Source organism: Anastrepha obliqua, chromosome 5 (assembly GCF_027943255.1).
Source record: "Anastrepha obliqua isolate idAnaObli1 chromosome 5, idAnaObli1_1.0, whole genome shotgun sequence".
Lineage (NCBI taxonomy): Eukaryota > Metazoa > Arthropoda > Insecta > Diptera > Tephritidae > Anastrepha > Anastrepha obliqua.
Genome location: NC_072896.1, coordinates 126,105,917 through 126,125,927, shown reverse-complemented (window position 1 = coordinate 126,125,927; position 20,011 = coordinate 126,105,917). Strand labels below are relative to the sequence as shown.

The 20,011-nt window shown below is 39.1% G+C and overlaps 2 protein-coding genes across 2 annotated transcripts in view; one reads left to right on the top strand and one right to left on the bottom strand.

The window, feature by feature from the left end:
* Positions 1-20,011, bottom strand: part of LOC129249028 (protein rhomboid) — a 46,255-nt gene that overhangs the window by 16,692 nt on the left and 9,552 nt on the right. The gene's annotated exons all lie outside the window — the stretch shown is intronic.
* Positions 4,265-19,498, top strand: LOC129249027 (mucin-2). The gene is made up of 5 exons (XM_054888639.1): positions 4,265-4,352; positions 13,359-13,694; positions 15,264-15,344; positions 15,452-18,031; positions 18,111-19,498. Exons 1-5 carry the CDS (start codon positions 4,265-4,267, stop codon positions 19,496-19,498), a joined length of 4,473 nt encoding a protein of 1,490 aa, XP_054744614.1.

Here is a 20,011-nt window from a genome sequence, read left to right as displayed (position 1 = left end):
TACTGATGTAGCAGTGGTCGTTTGTTTTACCTCTATTTTCCAGCATTTCATTGCTTTGTTGTTCAGTTATTGCAACAACTTTGGCCCACAACACAATGAAGATGTTTGCTCTTATTGCCCCTACTTCGTTCAACCAAGAAAAAGTAATATTTAGACTCTAATTTCCGTTTTATTGTTTTTGCTTAATCTATTGTATTTGCTCTTCGCTAACGGTATTTCTCTTAGCAATCGCTGCACAGTTATTATTTCTTAATGCTCTACAGTTGATGGTCTTGGCGTTGATTTTGTCATTGTATTTCGTTTGTTTATTTTGCTGCAGTGCCTCGAAAGCAGGTGTCTGGTCGCTCGCTTTTTCTAATCTCGTCGCAATTTATGTACAGAAAATCTGAATCAATAATTTATAGAGTAATTATGTTGTTATTAATTACTATGCCACCTTTTACGAGATAATTAATCATAGCCTCTTCAGTCGATTGTATTTAAGTTACTGGAATTACCCCGATTTACATTCGCCCAAGGACTGAAGCTACGGCAACATTATTGAAAAGTTTATGGGGGGAGTAATTTATGATGATACAACAATCACTAATAGCCATAAAAGAGCTAATGATTCTTAAATTTACTTAAAAGACACTAAAGGCGCGAACGATATTAACAAATTATTGGATTTTTAAAAATAATAAATAAATAAAAATAATTAAATAAAAGAAATATTGCAGTAATGCAATTTTTTGGGATTTTCTACTCCAAACAGACTTTTTTGGCGAGTCACCTCAAACAAAGTCGCTGATGGACTAGAACTTTAACATATATTCATCAGCCATAAAATTAGTGATAAGAACTTTTTGGTAGTTCTATAAAAATGGTAATAACTACAATCGAATTTTCTACCGAAGTCCTTTAGCTGTTTATGCTTGAAATTAAAATTAAAAATTGACATTTATTTAAAAACAATAATAATAATAATAATAATAATAATAATAATAATAATAATAATAAGCAACTTATAATTTGACACAACAATTATGAAACAAGCCACATCAAAACAACGGAACCTACATTCATGCTACATAGACTACCAGAAAGCTTTCGACTCCGTGCCACATAGCTGGTTAATCAAAGTGCTTCAAATATACAAAATACACCCAAAACTAATAAACTTTCTACAAAACACAATGAATAAATGGAAAACACAAATAAATCTAATAACATCTTCAGAAACAATAACAACAGAACAAATAGACATAAAAAAAGGAATCTTCCAAGGTGACTCTCTAAGTGCTCTTTGGTTTTGTCTCTGTCTGAACCCTCTTTCCAACACCCTCAACAACACAAGATATGGATACAATATAATACACGAAAAGACTACAAAACACACGATAAACCATCTTCTATACATGGACGACATCAAACTATACGCCTCCACACAAACACACCTAAAATCACTTTTAAAAATAACAGAACAAATAACAAACGATATAAAAATGAGTTTTGGCATCAGTAAATGTAAAGCACAACACATAGAGAAAGGAAAATGGACTGACACACTGACTGAAATGTTAAACGATCAAAACCTTGAAAACATGGAAGAACATGAAACGTACAAGTATCTTGGATTCCAACAAAGTACAAAAATAGACCACACCTCTATTAAAAACCACCTTTCTCTGCAATATAAAAAACGCCTTAACCAGATACTTAAAACACAACTAAATTCCAAAAACCTCTGTAAAGCAATCAACACCTATGCCATACCAATACTCACTTACTCCTTTGGAATAATAAACTGGACCAAAACTGATATTGACAACCTGGAAAGAACAACGAGAAGACAACTTACCAAACATAGAAAACTTCACCCCAACTCATGCACACAAAGACTTACAATACCAAGACTACAAGGAGGAAGAGGATTTATTGATATCCAAAACCTTCACAATAGCCAAATCTCAACATTAAGACAATTTTTCCACACCCACACATCTGATCTACACAAAGCAATAGTCCTTGCAGATAAGCACTACACCCCACTAAACCTACAAAACACTGAAATAACAATCACCCAAACAACTGTTGACGAAAAGAAAACTATTTGGGCACAGAAACAGTTACACGGAAAACACTTACATCTTATGGAAGACCCAAATATTGACAAAATGAATAGCTACACTTGGCTTCAGAGAGGAGAGCTTCATCCTGAAACGGAAGGGTTTATAATTGCCGTTCAAGACCAAGTAATTCTCACCAAAAACTATCAAAAATACATAATCAAAGACCCAAGTATAACTAACGACAAATGTCGAAGATGCCAAATACACCCAGAAACAATAGACCACATAACCGCAGGATGTCAAATTTTAGCAGGCACAGAATATACACTTAGACACAACATAGTTGCAAAAATAATACATCAAGAAATAGCCAATAAACAACATTTACAAGAAAACAAAGATCCATATTACAAATATATCCCTTCAAACATCTTAGACAATGAAGAACATACCCTATACTGGGACACCACAATACACACCGATAAAACTGTAATAAGCAATAGACCGGATATTACTTTAATAAATAAAATAAACAAAATAACATACTTCATAGAAATCAGCACCCCAAATGATACCAACATACACAGAAAATATGTAGAAAAAATTGAAAAATATAGTGAACTAACGCAAGAAATAAAACGAATATGGAAACAAAAAACTGTAAAAACAATTCCATTTGTGATTTCAGCAACTGGAATACTCCACAAAACATTTATTAAAAACTTAAAAGAACTCAACATGAACCCAATTATACATCATAAGATACAAAAAGCAGTCATTTTAAAAACATGCAACATTATTAGAAAACATTGACATAAATAAATAAACACTGACATAAATATTAATAAAATAATACAAAACATAACACACAAAAAAAAGTGCCCACACGACTTGCAGCACGAAACTGCCGTCGTGCTCGGTGAAAATGGACCCCGCCTCGCGCGGTATGCGGGGGGGAGAGTGGCGTGGGAATAATAATAATACTAATAATACAATCGATTTGCTAAAAATATTTTAAGGAATTAAAGAATATTTGCGTTTGTAGATATTTATTGCGCTCCAGGAAGCAAAATCAAATCGTGATTTACTAAAAAGCATTTTGCATAAATTAGCAGAAAATTAGCAGAATAATTAGCAGAAAACTTGACGAGAAAATAGAAAATCCCCGCTTGGCTTGAAAGATTAAATATTTTAATAATTCTGAGTGCAGCGAGAAATAACTCAAATTATTTGTATCGAATTGATAATTTCCTCTTTTAGGCCAACTGGTTCAAAAAAAAAACAATATTTCCTCTGCTCCTCCTCTCTTCTTCCACTGGCTATATGCTATTTCTATAAACACAAGTACATCGTTTGAAAAACCCTTCACCTCTCTGCTGGATAATTTAATAAATACCGGTTTCGTGTAACAAACAGCCTCAATTATTGACAGCAACAGGTGGCAGCAATTTGTTACCTGCCTCATTCAAATTTGTTCACATATAATTTGGCATCGAAGTACGCCCGCAGCGTTGGCTTCATTCGTTTCTTTCTTTTTACTTTCTTTCGAGTAATTTTTTTATGACATTTTTATGACTTCTTTTCAACTTCTATTCTATTTCCAGATATTTGCGAAAATTACTTTGAATGGCATCTAACCAGCAATTCTGACAAGCAAAGTGAAATGATGTCCATTTTAATGCATAAATCGTAAATAAATAGCAGCTAAGCAACCCACATAAACAAACGGACACCTGCCTAATAAGGAAACCCAATCAACAAGTACAAACAATAAGCGCAACAACAACCACAACATCATTACCAATTCAACTGTGCGCTCACTCACAAATCAGAAAACGTGCGGCCCAAAAAGTGTACGCTACGACAAGACTCCGCCGGTCGATCAACGCACTGGGCCCGTTCTTCCCACAGTCTATCTGTCCATCAGCGAGTCTCTCAACGTATCTAATACTCACGCATACGCATTCGCACGGCATCACGCACTAACGTGCCTGCGTGTAACCATCCAGCAGTAGTTTACACCACCAACCAACCAACGCTTGGTGGCAGCGCCATCCATTAATTCACCCGGTGACACAGATTCTACGCATTTGTTTTGATCAGCTGCTTCGAGCGGAGCGAGCAGTGAACACACCTTCATATCAGCGGCTACCGGCCGGCAAAGTGCCGCTAATTTTTTTCCATTTATTTCCCATTTCGCGCTTTACTCGAAAATGTTGTGGCGTTTCATTGGGGCTGCAATGGTAGCGCTGCTTGGCTTTTGGCCCGCACACTTGGACGCTTTTGTTGCGCAGCCAACAGGTAAGTTTCACGCTTTATCCATTTAAATACTCAAACGCAGTTATTCAAAATATATTCAGAAGAAGCAGGCAAAACTTGAATAAAAATTCAGAAATTATTTTGAGCGGAATTTGCTTAAATAAGTTGTTTAGTTTTTGTAACTTTTTTATGAGCCACCTTTTTTAAATTCTTCTAATAAATTCAGCATACTTTGGCATGCTTGTCTCTGAATTCTAACGGAATTCAAGACTGATTGACATCAATTGCATGGGTGGTGATGGCTTATGATTGGGAGAAGTGAGGTTGAAATGTGTAAAGCAGTCGATTACGAGTAAAGTCGGCAGATGCCTTAAAGCAGCAAAATAAAAATTCAGTGCACAACACACGTACATACCCATAAGTATAAAAATGCTTGAATACTTGCAGAATTATAACTCGGCGTTACGTAGACTTTCTAATCATTACTGCCTAAATATTTCAAGGGAAATTTGGAAAATGTGTGCATTTGGTTTCAAAAAATAAATCAGTAGCGAGCTCACCTAGAAGCGCATGTAACAACTTCCTAAATCCTCTGTTTTCTGAGCTCACTAAGCAAAACATAATTTGAGCTTCGGCATGAGCTCTTGAAGAAATAAATTTAAAGGGGACTTTTCTAAGCGTTCTTGCTATTATGTGAAGTGCTTGAAGTGATGCATTTCATAACTGAGACGTACTATTTCAGCTGGATAGCACGCAAGGTGTGGTGCAGCCAAACAGCTTTTAATAAATTATTGCGCATTATGGACATATTTGGTAGACTAGCCGCAGTACTCGGTGTTAAAAAATGCCTCAATGATATTGAAATTATCACAGAGGGGAGCCAAGGAAGATTCCTTCCCGGGTCGAAAGTAAATATTGGGAATATTACTTTTATTTGTTTCCATTTCGCGTTATAAAATTTTTAATACTGTCACTTTTTGAATCACTTTTTGAAGCCGCACCTTATTTTTAAAACCTCGCATTTTTATGTTGTGGAACTAAACTTAGAGCATTAAACTAACTCATCTGCTACCAATAGATTTACATATAAAAATAATCGATACTTGCAGCGCGGTGAGACTCAGAGACATCACAGTAAGATCCTCTTACAGGGACCCTCGCTGCTCAAAAATACATCAGACTACACAGTCCCCAACCTTAACTTCAAGAAGGACTTTACGGTATGTTTTCCACCGAGAGCCGAATAGAGCAAAGGGAAGGTGATTGGAAGATACGATATCGAAATCTAAGATGAACTGTGGTATAGGAGCTGGCTTCCATTCGGAGCCACTCAACCTATCTCAGTCAATTCGACTTCTTGACTATGCCAGCGTATTCCAGACAGAACTTTTAGTGATCAGAGAAGAATGCAAATCACTAAAACTCTACAAGGAAGTTGGTGGAAGAGTAGCTTTCTACTCAGACAGTCAAGCGGCTATCAAGGCCCTAGAACCCATTTCATCCAAACTAGTCTTACAGTGTAGAGCGGACATGGAATTGCTTGGTCATTGGCTTGAAATTACTCTCATGGTGGGCTCCTGGTCATAGGAATACACGGGGTAATGATATAGCGGGTGAGTTAGCAAGAAAAGATTCGACACTAGACTTAGTAGAGGCGGTGGCAGTCTCCACCCCACTGAACGTAATAAAAGCATCCACTGCTTCACAATATCGTGCTTTAGCCGAAAGAAGATGGAAGCAATTAACTACATGTATTACAACAAAAAACACATGGCCGTCGTACAAAATTCAAAGGACGAATAACCTGTTAGGATGCTCTCGACCAAACATCCCACGTATCACTGCAACCCTTAGGGTCATTGGAAAATAGGAGATCATGCAGCCAGACTCAACATCCCCTTCAATCACATCTGCAGAAGCTGTCAAGCGGAAGAGGTGAAGGAAAGTCTTTTCCACTACTTATGTGAATGTTTGGGGCTGGCTAGGGCACGACTCCGCTCCTTCGGTAAGCCTTTCTTGCAGCAAATTATTGAGATCTCAGACATCGAGATAAAGGATTTGCTGTTATACTTGGACCTCACTTGGAAGAAAAAAAAACATCATCACACGAGGATAGTGGTAGTAAAACGGTGCAGGTCACTAATTGGATTATTTCAGTGGAAATATTCAACCACTTCAACAACAACAACAACAAATATAGAGTACTGGTGTTTATTTGTATAAGAAATTGTTTATTTGTATTGGAAATTTCTCCATATACAGTAAATGGTCAAATTGCTCCGCAAATCGCATTTTTTATAATTTCCTTACTTTAGGCAGATTTTAACGCAGTTACTGAAACTAATTGCTCATGTTAACAGCCTCTCCATGATTAAACTTTAATTTGATCCAAGGCAGACCCCATGCTTCAATATGGAGTGGAAGGAATCAATATACTTATATATAGGGAAGCATTAGGCAAATACCCCTACAAAAAATTTACAAGCCCAGCTGTTACCATCAATTAAAGAGTGGGTCCAGGATTCTAAAGAATTCACCTTTATTGATTCAGCACGATTTGTAGAAGCGTTAAAACAGTTTTTGGAAGGCCTCTGAAGATCCTAAGTTTATCTTGACTTAGTAATTCGCTTATGCAAACTGGATAAAGAAATTATGTATAGTGAAATAGGAAATATTAAGAATGCCCAGGAGCGTATACAAATGGTACCATAGCTATCTTGGTCTGCAACCTTTGACTCATTGAACCAGCGATTCACTTAAACTTTCGATATTCTGTTCGAAATTTAATACCCAAGCTTTAGTTCTGTGGTCGACATTAATGTACAGTTGATCAGCCAAGTTTATCTACACTGAAAAGCCCAATCACCTTTTTATTTATGCATCAAAATCTAAAACCATGACCCACTTTTCAGAAGCGATTAACTACTAATCAACTCTATTTTACTTCTCAACCCGTTGAAATTATAAAATTTCCATGAAAATCTAAAATTATTTAAACACAATTTTCTCTGCTATACAACAAAATGTTTACAAATGACGTTTGCGCCAACGAAATAAATATCGCCTAGAGAAAGAACGAAATTGCTGAGGGAATTTCTGAAAGCATTTATACAATTTGCTTCTTGTTTGGCCATAATTATGTGAATTAATTTGTGTGCCAGTTTTATTTCTCCACCAAATCCATCAGAAAATAGCTAAAGAGTAAAAAATTATCAACGCTTTGAGCGTTAGCCTTATTACTAAGCGTGTAGCGACTTTTCATCAGCTAGAAATTCCCACCAGATAAAGACAAGCAAACGAATTCAGCACAGACTGCATAAAATACTGCTCAAAATAGATAGAACTGAGGAAAACACACCTGACTTAGGAAGTGAATGACAGCGAAAAATTTATGGAAACACTAGCGCTATGACACAGCAGTGGAAAGCGTTGACAACGAAGCTTTGTAACCAAAACAACCTGCCATAGTGGACAATCGTTTGCGAGTGGCGCACCAAGAGTAGATATTCACATACTTACAAAAGACTCAGTCGTTAATGCTAGCGTTGATGCTTAGCTCGTTTTGTTTTTTGTTGCTTTTCCTGTTTTTCTTATTTTGAGTTGAGGGAGGGACGGTTTACCGGAAGAAACAAAGTGTGAAATTAATGACGAAAATAGCTTTGCTTTCCCATTCCCATTGCCAAGTTGACTTTCCCATTTTTTACGCTGACTTTTAGTAATTGTCATACACAAATAATAAGCAAATCATCGCACACTGTCATTACCAACTACACTATGCACAATCGTAAGTCCGCCATCAAACAAAAGACTTAAGACACAAACCTGTGCTGACTGTGTGACTGAATTTTATTGCTTGGAAGCACATAGCCACATTTATAAGCGTTCGGATAATTGTCATGCGGCTCATAATTACGCAGTGCGGTCCGTCATTAAGTAGAAGATGCCAAAGTGTCTCAAGAGCAATATCTAGATTTTTCTGTCAGCAATTTACTGTTGCAATACGTCACGTCACACAGCACTAAATAAACTATGTAGTAAATATGACTAAATGAAGGTATAAATTGCGAATGAGATTTTAGTTTTCCTATTCATTAGCCTATGCTTGCGTCTGAACTTGGCACGGTCTCAGGTGAGTGCCGAGCAAATATTTCTAAAATCCATCCGAACACATGCACTCGCAGTTGCACATAGAATCGCGACCAAATACCAAGAAATATGCAGTTATACTGTATTTATGTTGGCAATTTTCCGCTCACCTTTTCACAATGACCGCGAGATTTGTGTGCTAACTGCAGCGAAAAGAAAACGACAACGCAGCTGTGCGCAACCGATTTTGCCCTTCTCCACACGTAGCGTAAGGAGAAACCCAGCACGAAAACCTGAGCAAGAGAAATACATACATATCTGGTTGAAAACTAATATGCATTTGTATGGAAAAACAATCTCCATTCTCACAGTTTTTAAATAATAAATTGAAATCCATTAACCTACTGCGGCCACCATAGTCGAATGGGCTCTGAGTGCGAAATCCACTTTATACATGAAGTGTTCTATCCACCAGTGAACTTTTATATTTCAGATTTGGTTGAAACTTCGTAATTTTGATGTATTTGAGTTAAAATTGAAGTGGATCAAACGATTTCATAATGCCTCACTTTTTTTGCAAGTTACTGCTAACCAACTTTTGAGTTAGCTTTCCTTCAGTAATTTTTGTTTCAAAATCTACTCATTCTATAAAAAAACCTTTTTTAAGATTTCGTGTTACATTTCTTCGCGTTTTAAGCAGCACTTTTAATGTAAGGCATATTTCGTGCTCTTTATTTTTTGGCAGCAAAATATTCCTTTTAAAATGGAGGCCTCATTTGTAGAATTTATTGGGTGTTTCGTTCCAAAAAAATGTATGATAGTTATGCTGTTAAGCTTAGTGGAAAGAAACTACTTCGGTTCCAACGAATTTCCCTATAGGGAAGTGTGGTTGTGTATGTGTCTGTGTTTGTGAAAGGCGTAATGGCATGCAAGCAAAGTACAGTTTGTGTGGTATTCTCTTTAGGAAAATCACTACAATTTTTTCGATTTTTTATTTACTTCCACCAGCGGCATTGAACTGCTTTAGATGACCGGCAGCAGCCCAGAGTCTTTATGTCTTTTGTTTGCTATTGTTCTGCCCCTATCATGGCTTTACATTGTACTGCAAGTTATAGATGCGCATGTGTGTATGTGTATGTGTGTTGGTGTAAAGAATTGTTTTGGTTCCAACTTTCACCCAACGCTCAAACACAATGCGGGTACATAATACCCTAAAATTGTACCTACTTTTTATAGTTTTGTGTAAGCCATTAACACAAATGAACAAAGCAATTTTAGCTGGTTCTTAAAATTGTAAACATTTCTTCTTTGTCCAGTTATTAGTTTGTTGATTGTGCCAGATCGAGTTGACGATAAACATTTTTTAAGCTGGGAGTTTTTTTTAATATTTTACTTGTGCGGCTGAGTTGAATGCTCAGCAGATTATTAGGTAAATACGTTAAGCACCTTTTTGTTGATTTAATTTAAGTTACTGAGGTAGTGAAGAGTAGGAGTGAATGAAACAATTATGGAATGAATATTGAATAAATGGAGTGGTTATTTATTAAAATGGTTCCCTTAATTTTGTATAAAAAGTAAAATTTGAAATTTCCATAATAATGATTGAATTTGAATGCGAATATTTTGGGTCTTTTGGAGAAAGTAATATTAAGATAGCTGCACTGTTGGTGGCACTAAATTCTGGCGTGAGAACGGAAATAATAATAATTAGTTAATTTATCAACGATTTATTATGGGAAATTTCTAATACGAGCACTTCCTTTTAGTAAAATATAAAACTGTTTATAAATTCAGAGCGCTTTGTTTTTACAAATTTGTTACCCAAAATCAAGTAATGAAGGAAGTTTCTCTTCAACCAAATTCCATCATCACCATCGTTTCTTGTATCTTCCATAGATGCAGAGAGCCTCAATAAAGCATTTTCACCTGGTCCTGTTTTAGGCTAGCAATTTTAATTGGCTCCACTCTTCCTGCATTCATCGATTGCTTTTTATAACGATCTCCTCCCTGCAGTCTTAGGGCGGCCCCCCTTGCGGCTTCCTTGGGGGTTCCAATCAAGAGATCGTTGGCAGGTTGGTTGATTGGCTTAAGTGGTGAGCAAAAAGTTGTACGGGTTATTCCTCCACGACTATATCCAGTTTATGTGTGTACCAGCTCTTCGAGGTTCTCAAAAAGCGGTTTATCAATGGCTAACATCCTTGCCTTTCATAGGGCAGGGCATTCACAAAGAAAGTGGAAGAAAGTTTTCTTTTCCCCGTTGTTTACAAATATTACTGTATGAATGGTAAGAAATACGCATTTTGGCTCCCAGCTCACCTATAGGCTAGAAGCCAGTTAGTACCTCCGTGAGTTTGCGAGCATCCCATATTTCATATGCTGGCGTTCGTTTGTGGTTGTAGGTGAGCCATAACGATCTACTAATATAACTTTGCATGCCATCTGGTCTCTCCATCTACAATCCTCTATTCGTAGGAGTTTTTTTCGATTGCACCCAGTGGTGCGAATACAGATTCTGCAAGAATGTTACCCATGGCAGATCCCTCTCTTGCCAGTTCGTCTGTCCCGGAACTCAGATTAAGGGAAATTTGTGGCTTACACTCAAGGAGATGTGCGAACTCAGGGCCTGAATTGCAGCTTGGCTACCCGAAAGAATTTATTGCCTCTAAAAGAGAAGTCTGCGATTAGTAATATAGTTTTCAAACTTCCCCTATTGATAATAAGTCTGCGTGAAAGACACTGCATGTATTGAGAATACTCACATATTTTTCAGTTGTAAGTCTGAGATACCTGTTCCAACATCACAAACCACTTATTTTCCTCAAAAAATATGCAGCCAGAAGTGCATTAAAAATTCAAATCTCACTTGGGAAGATCTTCCTGACTTTGGCCATACAAGTATCAAACAGAGATATGTTCTGCAATTTGCCCGCAAGGCGGAAAATTCACTGAAAAAATTTGACTTTCAACCTACTTTCAGCCTGAGGTAGTAGTGTCCGCCAGTAGGACTACTTCCAAAAAAATGTAATATACTAGGATAGAAAATATCTTTTACGTCGAAGTGTCGGCCACTGGGCATACTACAGAAACTAAATTATTTATTTTTTCATATTTAATTATAAATACATATCTACATACATATATACACATTACAACGCTAATCCCAACACGTTTGAAGAAAGTATGCTTGCAGACTTTTAAAAATATTTGCTAGAAAGTAAAGTCCAGAGTACGAGTAAAAATTTAAAAAAAGTTGAAGTAAGACATACGCACACACAAACATACATGCATACATACCTACGCATATACAGTGAAACCTCTCCTAACAGCTCCCGTGGGCGAACATTTTTTCCCAGACAAGTTTTAAGTGAAGTGTAAACTTCGGAATAAATTACTCTCTCTTAAGCAGACACTATCTTGGCTGGACGCGGACAGTTATTTTTCATAAAACTGACATAAAAACCTGTATTGAGCAACCGCGAACTAAGACATTAAGATTTCTTTTCATAACAAATCAAATAAAAACCACTGCTGAGCGGAGGTGAACCCCTCTTAGGCGAAAAAACAGGGGATTTCTCGCATAAAGTGTGATATTTTTTTGTGCACAAAATTACTATGGCTTGCGCAGTGATTTGTGTTCAGTTATAGCGGATCAAATCCTAGTGTGAAGGAGAAAATTTAAATTATTAACTCTACGAGGAAAACAGGGCATTACTAATATAACTAAACTTTCCAAAGTTTTACTAATCAAATCTTGCAAACATATTTTTTTTAGATAAGAAATATTTAATTCAGTGCATTTGGTTTGATGTCATCACTGTATAATGCCGACGAGGCAACCCTTTTTTTTAGAGCATTGCCAAACAAAAGAGTTGCTTTAAAAAATGGGGTATGCCGTGCAACCAAATTATCAAAGGAAAGTCTTGAAATTTAAAAAAAGTCGAGCCAAGAAGCACGTAGAGATTTGGTAGCTCCTAAAACACTCAAGGTAAAAGGTCCATTACATTTAAAGCTCTGGAATGTAAAAGGGTAGATAGTCAAGGAGAGAAGTGACAGAAGGAAAAATATAGGACAGAATAAAGGCACAGAGGTAGCTAGACCTGTGAGAATTTTTCATCTTCTTTGGTAAATCTGAAAATATCCTCTGGTTTGAAAGAATGAATATTACACATTCTCATGACATCGGAACCCAAAATTCGTAGCGTTGCTCTAGCAAAGGCAGGCCACTTACAGAGAAAATGTTCAGTGCTATCCGCCTCTCTAAGCAAGACGCTCACCTTGAGCGGGCTTCTCTCCTGGGCGGTCATTTACCGTCAGTCAACTTTTGTCCGCCCAACGGAGGTTTCACTGTATAACTGAAACTCACTCAACATTTATGCACAAAAGAAGAACTATTCGAAATTACGAAATTACGAAATTATTTGTCTTGAGCGCATTAATGTCTTGTTCACGTGCGCTTGTCCATTAAAATTATAACAAATTCAAGCACAAACACAGCAAACAGCTGCGTCAAACAATATTTAAATTACATTTATGCCGACAATTAAATTACAACTACTCGTACAAAAATAAATATATTTGTGCCATTACTGTTTTCATGCGTTGCTTGTGCTTCTCTGCACCTCACCCCATCGCATCGCTCTCCCTCAGTCATTCGCTTGCAATGTAAACAAGCCATTTATGCTTGAGCGATAATTACTGCCTAACTTGTAATGCCAGGTTACGTTCGTCTGCGACTTGTTCATGGCAATGGCTCGTGTTGGCTGTCCATTTCGAGGCGTTAACTTGCATTTTCATTGTCACTTTTTAATTTGCCATTTACACACATATAAGTAAAAACCATGCGAGCGCGTACACAAGCGCTCACTCAACAATCATTCAACCGGTTCCGTTAATCTCGTTTTCTTTTTATTTTATTTATTTTTGTTTTTTGCTGATATTTTGTGTCTGATCACTCCGTTGCAGGCTGTCATCATAATGGCACTTGGTATGCAGACAGATCGCTGGTGCCCACCGTAGAGAAGTGTCTCACATGCCAGTGTCAGAAGAAGACGCTAGTGTGCCGTCTGAAGGTATGCCCCGAGATGCCAATGCCACCGCCTCGCGGCTGTATTGTGGTGCAACAGCGGAACGCCTGCTGTCCGTATCTGTCGTGCGCGCGTCTGGATGCCTTCTACAAGATACCGGCTACGCGTCGCATTATCGCATACTTGGATCACTACGAACGGGAGTCTATTGATCGCGTCGTAAATGATAACATGTTGCAACGGCGCTCCGAAGATTCTGAGGTGGATATGTACGGTGAGTAAATGTTGCAATGAAGTGAGTGGCGTTTCGCACAGTGAAACGTGCATCAAATATTTACAAGTAGAAAATGCAACGTTTTTTTACCTCAGCTTGTCTCGAGTTTTCTTCTTTTTGTCAAAATTTTTAAAAAATATTTCATTTTATTTTAGCTGTCTCACTGTTTTCTCCTGCTTTCTGTCTCGTATTCCTCCTTTTTTTTGAAAATTAATAGCATAGAAATTGCTAAAATATTTACTATTTACAAAGTTCCCCAGACAATACTTAAATTTTTACAAATATCTCATAATTTTATAATTTTACTGTAGGAAAGCTCTACTCAGACCTCAGGATAGATTAGATTGAGTTAAGTAAGGTTAGGTTAGGTTCCCTGACTGTTCCAGAGGAAAGTTGAGACTGAAGCCGTTAATTGCGATATCTTTAGGAAGAATTTAAAGATAGGAAAGGCAAACTGCGCTGACCTCAAAAGAAACAAATCGAATATTATGCCTCAATTCGAAGAGTAGCTTCTAGGCACTGTTAATGCCCACTAATAACTGGAGTGGCTGCTGACTGCTTTAAATATTAAATAGCGTTAATCCAGCGGCAGCCGTAGCCGAATGGTTGGTGCGTGAGTACTATTCGGAAGTGCGTGGGTTCAAGTCTCCGTGCACGAAACATCAAATTGATAGAACACATGTTTTCTAATAATGGTCGCTCCTCGCAGGCAGCAATCGCAACCCTCCGAGTGTATGTCAGCCACGAAAACGCTTCTCATAAAAAACATTTGCCATTCGGAGTCTGCATAAAACTTTAGGTCCCTCTATTTGGGGAACAAACAGTAGGAGAAGCTCAGCCAAATAGCCAAAAAGGAGGTAAGCGTCAATTATTGTTTTGTTTATTTATTTAATCCATCGAAAGAGGCACAAAAGATCTTGAGATTGAAGTCCATTCTCGCTTTGTTATATGGTTATTCTAAACCACCAGTTTTAAGGTAAAGGTTTACTAAATACTTTTGTGAACATCACAAAATATTACATTTGTACTAAAAGGTTTTTTTATAACTTTGCCCCCTCTGACATTTATAGATTTTTCCTACTTGAGAATGTTTAGGTGTCCTTTTCATAAATTTCTATGGCCGAACATATTTACACATGGATTCCAATGAAAGTCTTTAGTTGAAGCCGAGTCTAATAGTCAGTAATACAATACATAAGTCATTAAGAGTGATTGATGAGTAGTGACTAGTGTCTAGTGACTAGTGACTAATGACAAGTGACTGCTGAGTGAACACCGTCATCAATTCAGTTGTGCTCCCTAACTTAGCCCTGCCTAATAGCAGCTACTTCCTTTTTTAAGGAATGGCAAACAAATTTATTGCTTTTCTTTGGAAGAGCACACTTTTCTAGATACGCTCCCATTTCTTATACTCCCTGAAATGAATCATCAATAAGTTGTCTAAATTATATTCACAGCTATTTCCATCCATTTCTTCCTGGGCAGTAGACCAAATTTTGTCGATTCCTCAATTTCATTTGTTATGTAATCTAACCTAAAACCTCTGTCGCCTCAACTCTTCTCTTGCAGTTTGCGTAAAGAACGGCACCGTCTACAAATCCGGTTCAGCAATGTCATCATCAAATCTCTGCACTTATTGTTACTGCATTGGTAAGTGCGATGATGACGACAACTTAAAAGGCATTCAATTCCACATCGTTGTCTACTTCCATTATCTAAAACATTCCCATTCCTTATTCTGCTACTTTTTATTTCAGGTGGCACTGAGAAATGCGTCAAACCGAAATGTATGTTGCCCGTGGAAGGTTGTAAGCCCATCTTTGTCGACTCCACATGCTGTCCAGTGCGCTATGATTGCACCAGCAAGCCGTCTGGCAAATCGTCGCAAGAGGTGCGCTACCGCAAAACCTCAAATAAACATTACCTTCGCATGTCGCAACGTCTGCAGCGCAATCGCGGCTGCACCGTCGATAAGCAGTTCTATGTGGAGGGACAACAAATGCGCTCCGATGTCGATAAGCCATGCGATATTTGCTTCTGTATACGCGGTACACGTCGTTGTGTGCCGAAGAAATGCTCACCAGCGTTAAAGAATTGCATACCGGTGGTCCCGAAGGGTCAGTGTTGCCCATCTAGTTACGATTGTGGCAACCAGCGTGCGCAGAGCTCACGTCAATTCAATTTGTTCTCATTGCTGTTCGGCAAGGAGGATGAGGTGAGTGGTAATGAAACCACGAAAATACCAGTAGAATATCCACCAGACAGGCATCCATCAGTGACAGTGACACATAATCAAAATGTATTGGAGAAGGGTGATGAGAAAAGCATATTGGACACGATCCGTGAGGGTTTAGAAATTATCGATGGTAATAATGATGAAGTCATTGCGGAAAATATAGACAAATTGGCAGCTCCTTTGACAAAAGTGGTAAGTGATTCAGATGTGAGCACACAATCCACTGCGCCGGATAATGCATCGACTGAGGTCAGTTTCTTAGATTTGCTATTAGGCACTGATGAGGAGGCGTCAACAAAAGTGTCCGAGGAAGTTGTGCCTGAGTTGAAAACAACAACTGGTTATGAGGGACTTTCTTGGGTGGACATCTTGCTGGGTCCGGATGATGATGACAAAAAGCCCGTGAGTACAGAAGCTAGTGAGAAAGGTAGTAGCGTAGTCGAGACAACGGCAAGTTACCAGCAAGAACCCAATGTGGCAAGTATTGATCGTATTGATCAAGACTTTGAGGATTTTACAAACAGCGGAGAGATTCTTGTGGGCGAACCGCAATCCAATGAGTCGCTTGAGAACCCAGTAGGAGAAGGAGAAGTGCTGGATAAAAATGGTATTGATAGAGAAACTCATCACCAACTGAACAATAACTTACAAAACATTGTCATCAAAGACGACCAAACTTTAAACGAAATGCTTAAGTCAGTGGAGAGTACTACAGCAAGAACAACAAAGCCAACCACTACCAAAACACCGCATTTGACTCTGCCACTAACGGCAAAAACTACGCCAAGTCCGAGCATGGAAACAACAACCAAAACTAGCACGAAGCCCCCTGCCACTACAGCTATGTCCACTCCAAGGCCCACACATAAACCAATCGAGCTAAAATTTGTACAGAAATCAACACCTAAGCCCAACGAAAAACTGCGCAAAACCACTACCACCCGGCCACTGAATGGGACTCACACGGCTGTGAAAAATCCTCCAGAAAAGAAGAAAAATGGACTGCTGACTGCACTGTTGGATGGACTCTCCGACATGCTAAGCTCGGAAAATGTATTCAATAGCACACAGCATAAAATTCCAATGAAAACTAATGCGACTGCGAGTACAACAGCGAAGCCGCCAAAGGGCACGCTAACACTACCAACACCGAAACAAAAACCGCTGCCCTCCTTCAAGCCACTGCCCACTGGAAAACCATCGCACACGCGCATAAACTCTAAGATTGCAAATCTAACCGTAACACCCGAAGTCATCAAATCAAACGTACTACAGAACGTATCCGCCTTCAAACCACTACCATTGCAAAATGTCAACATGCCAGCTATGGTGACAACTGCTCGAGCACCTGTGACCACCACAGCCGCAACTCTGAGCAGCGAGAGTGCCGTTTACACAACAAAAACACCACAGCCGCCCTCCACCACCACCAGCACCACAACGACAACAACAGAAGCCAGTAGTACTACCACCTCCATACCCCCAACCACTACACTTAAACCGGTAGTGATCAAAACAAATCCAACCATCTTAGAAGCAGATCCTTTCGACGCCAACGCGGCACCAACATTACCTCCCAGCCTACCTAATCTGAAAATCATACCTTTCTTGCCCACTGATGCCGTTAAAGCCGATCGCAATAAGCCTCTTTACGATTACTACCACAGCAATGCACCGACGGCCAAAGTCGATTACGATCAATATGATGAGGGCAATATGTATCCAGCCATTACAGAGGCGCATTTTCCCATCTATCCTGACATCGAGGATGGCAGCAAAGCGGAATATATTTACAAGTTTAACGTGGAAGGACCATCGCCTCCGGTAATGTCGTCGACAACGGGTAAGTTGGACGCCTCAAGCGGTGCGGCAGCAGCTTTCGTGAAATACGATTTTATTGGTGGGGATGTGGAACATAAAGGCTTCTCACCACCTACGAAAACAGAAGGCGGTTTCGTGCCCAAGGATCCACTCGTTCTGAATGATGATGAGGAGCAGACTGCTGCATTGTCTTTCGGTGATGCCAGCTATCAAGTAACGAAGCATTTGATTGACATAACTACAAGTGATCCACTCAGAGAGAATGAAACGAAAGTAATTGGTGAGTAACTGGCTGTTTGTTAGAAAAATCTACTTGACCTCCATTACTTTATTTTTCTTTATTTTTCCTTGCTTCGCAGAAATCACAACACCTGACCCATTTAAGGATGTCATCAGAACCGAAACGCCACCCGATCTGACCTCTCTAATAGAAGATAAAGGGAAAATATTAGTTCAAAATCCAACCCAGCAACAGCCAATAAAAGCGTTTGAAGATCCAGAGAATCTGAGTCAATCACTAATTCACATCACCACAGCAGCGCCGCAACCAGTGGATGTGGTTCATGATGCACAACCACCACATAAAACGAACACCGAATATAACGTAGAGCAAACGTCTCAAGAACACAAAAATACAATAGCAACGTTTTTGGATTTACTTCTGGGCGACGAAGCCGACTTGGGCGAAGCTCTTCCAGCACCTAATACGACTAAAGCTAGTAATACAGTGCCACCGTTTAAAACCTTGCCCCAAGTAGCGGTTAAACCATTACCCAACAACACTACCCCATCGACAACAGCAATACCTAGAACAGTAGCAACAACTACATGGGCAAAAACCACAACTAAAACAACGCCAAAACCCATTTCAACTACAATCCAATCAACATCGACTACCACGACGCGTGCGGCGCCCACTAAATTAAATGTGACTGCAGCTGCTGCCCCCATAAGAACAAAGACTAAAATGAAATCGTCCTTGCCGCACAGAAATAATACATCTATAGCCGCATCCACATCCATTTCAACCAAACCTGGCTCAACTACACGACCAAAAAATACGCGGCCTAAGTCGAGCTCGATACGCCGACAGACGACAAAAGCTCCAACTGCACCAGCGTCAAGCCACAAGCGCACAAACAACACGACGACTGCGCGTAGCCCCACGACAACAATAAGAATCTCCAGCACCACCAGTACACCGAGGACAACAACAACACAGCGCTCGGTGCCAACAACCAAACCCTTGCTGCGATCGCCTTTCGACACGCTGCCCTTTATGGACACCAGCTTCGAGGTGAAGCGCACCACCAAGCGCCCATTTGTCGTTGGCCAGCATACCGATGGCGATTTCCTAGGATTGCTACACTACAAGAACTCATTGAACCAATTCGAAGGACTGGAGCCAGCACACCAAAGCTTTCACCACAGCACACTGGCACCCAGCAGCAGTACAACGGCAACGCCGTCCAGTATACCGTTAGTGCAACGAAATATTGAACAAATCATTTCAGCGGAAGCCGTGGCGCCACTTTCGTTAGATGCGCCCGCTGCGGCGACTCCGCTTGAGGTGCAACACACCGCTTCGAATAGCCTAATTGACCCAACGGGAGTGCTGAAGCTGGCCGGCTGTAACATATACGGGCGCATGTACCGAGTTGGCCGAATTATACTGGAGCTGTCCAGCCCTTGTTTGGAGTGCAAATGTACTGAGGTCGGCGTCAAGTGTGGCCAACTGGCCTGTTAGTTAGGTACAACAGAATAAGATTGATTAGACGTAGAATGGAGATGATGCGGTGCGTATGCGGTGTCTTTGGTGTGTGTCAAGTGGCACTAGATTCTTAGCTTTAGTTTGCTGGAGTAGAGAAGAAGAGAAGGATAAAAGCATTTAGTTTCGCATTAATCGATGGAAGCCTGGAAAAGCGAAATCCATTTTTATAAGTATTTCATTTTTAATATTAATGTGTGTACGTATGTAAGTTGTAAATTAATTAACAAAAATATTTATATAATTTAGTTAGCAGTAAGTTTAGGGGTAAGTGATTTATATGAATGAAAAAATTCACTAAGAATAAATACAATAAATAAATATAGCTATAAAGGGTGTTTCTTAAAGGATGTGGGGCTTTAAATTTAAATAAAACCTAGCGGATAATTTCATAACACTAATGATTGAAAAATTTGTTTTCTAATGGTGGTCCTCCTTCGGCAGGCAATGCAAACCTCCGCGTGTATTTCTGCCATTATAAAGCGCCTCATA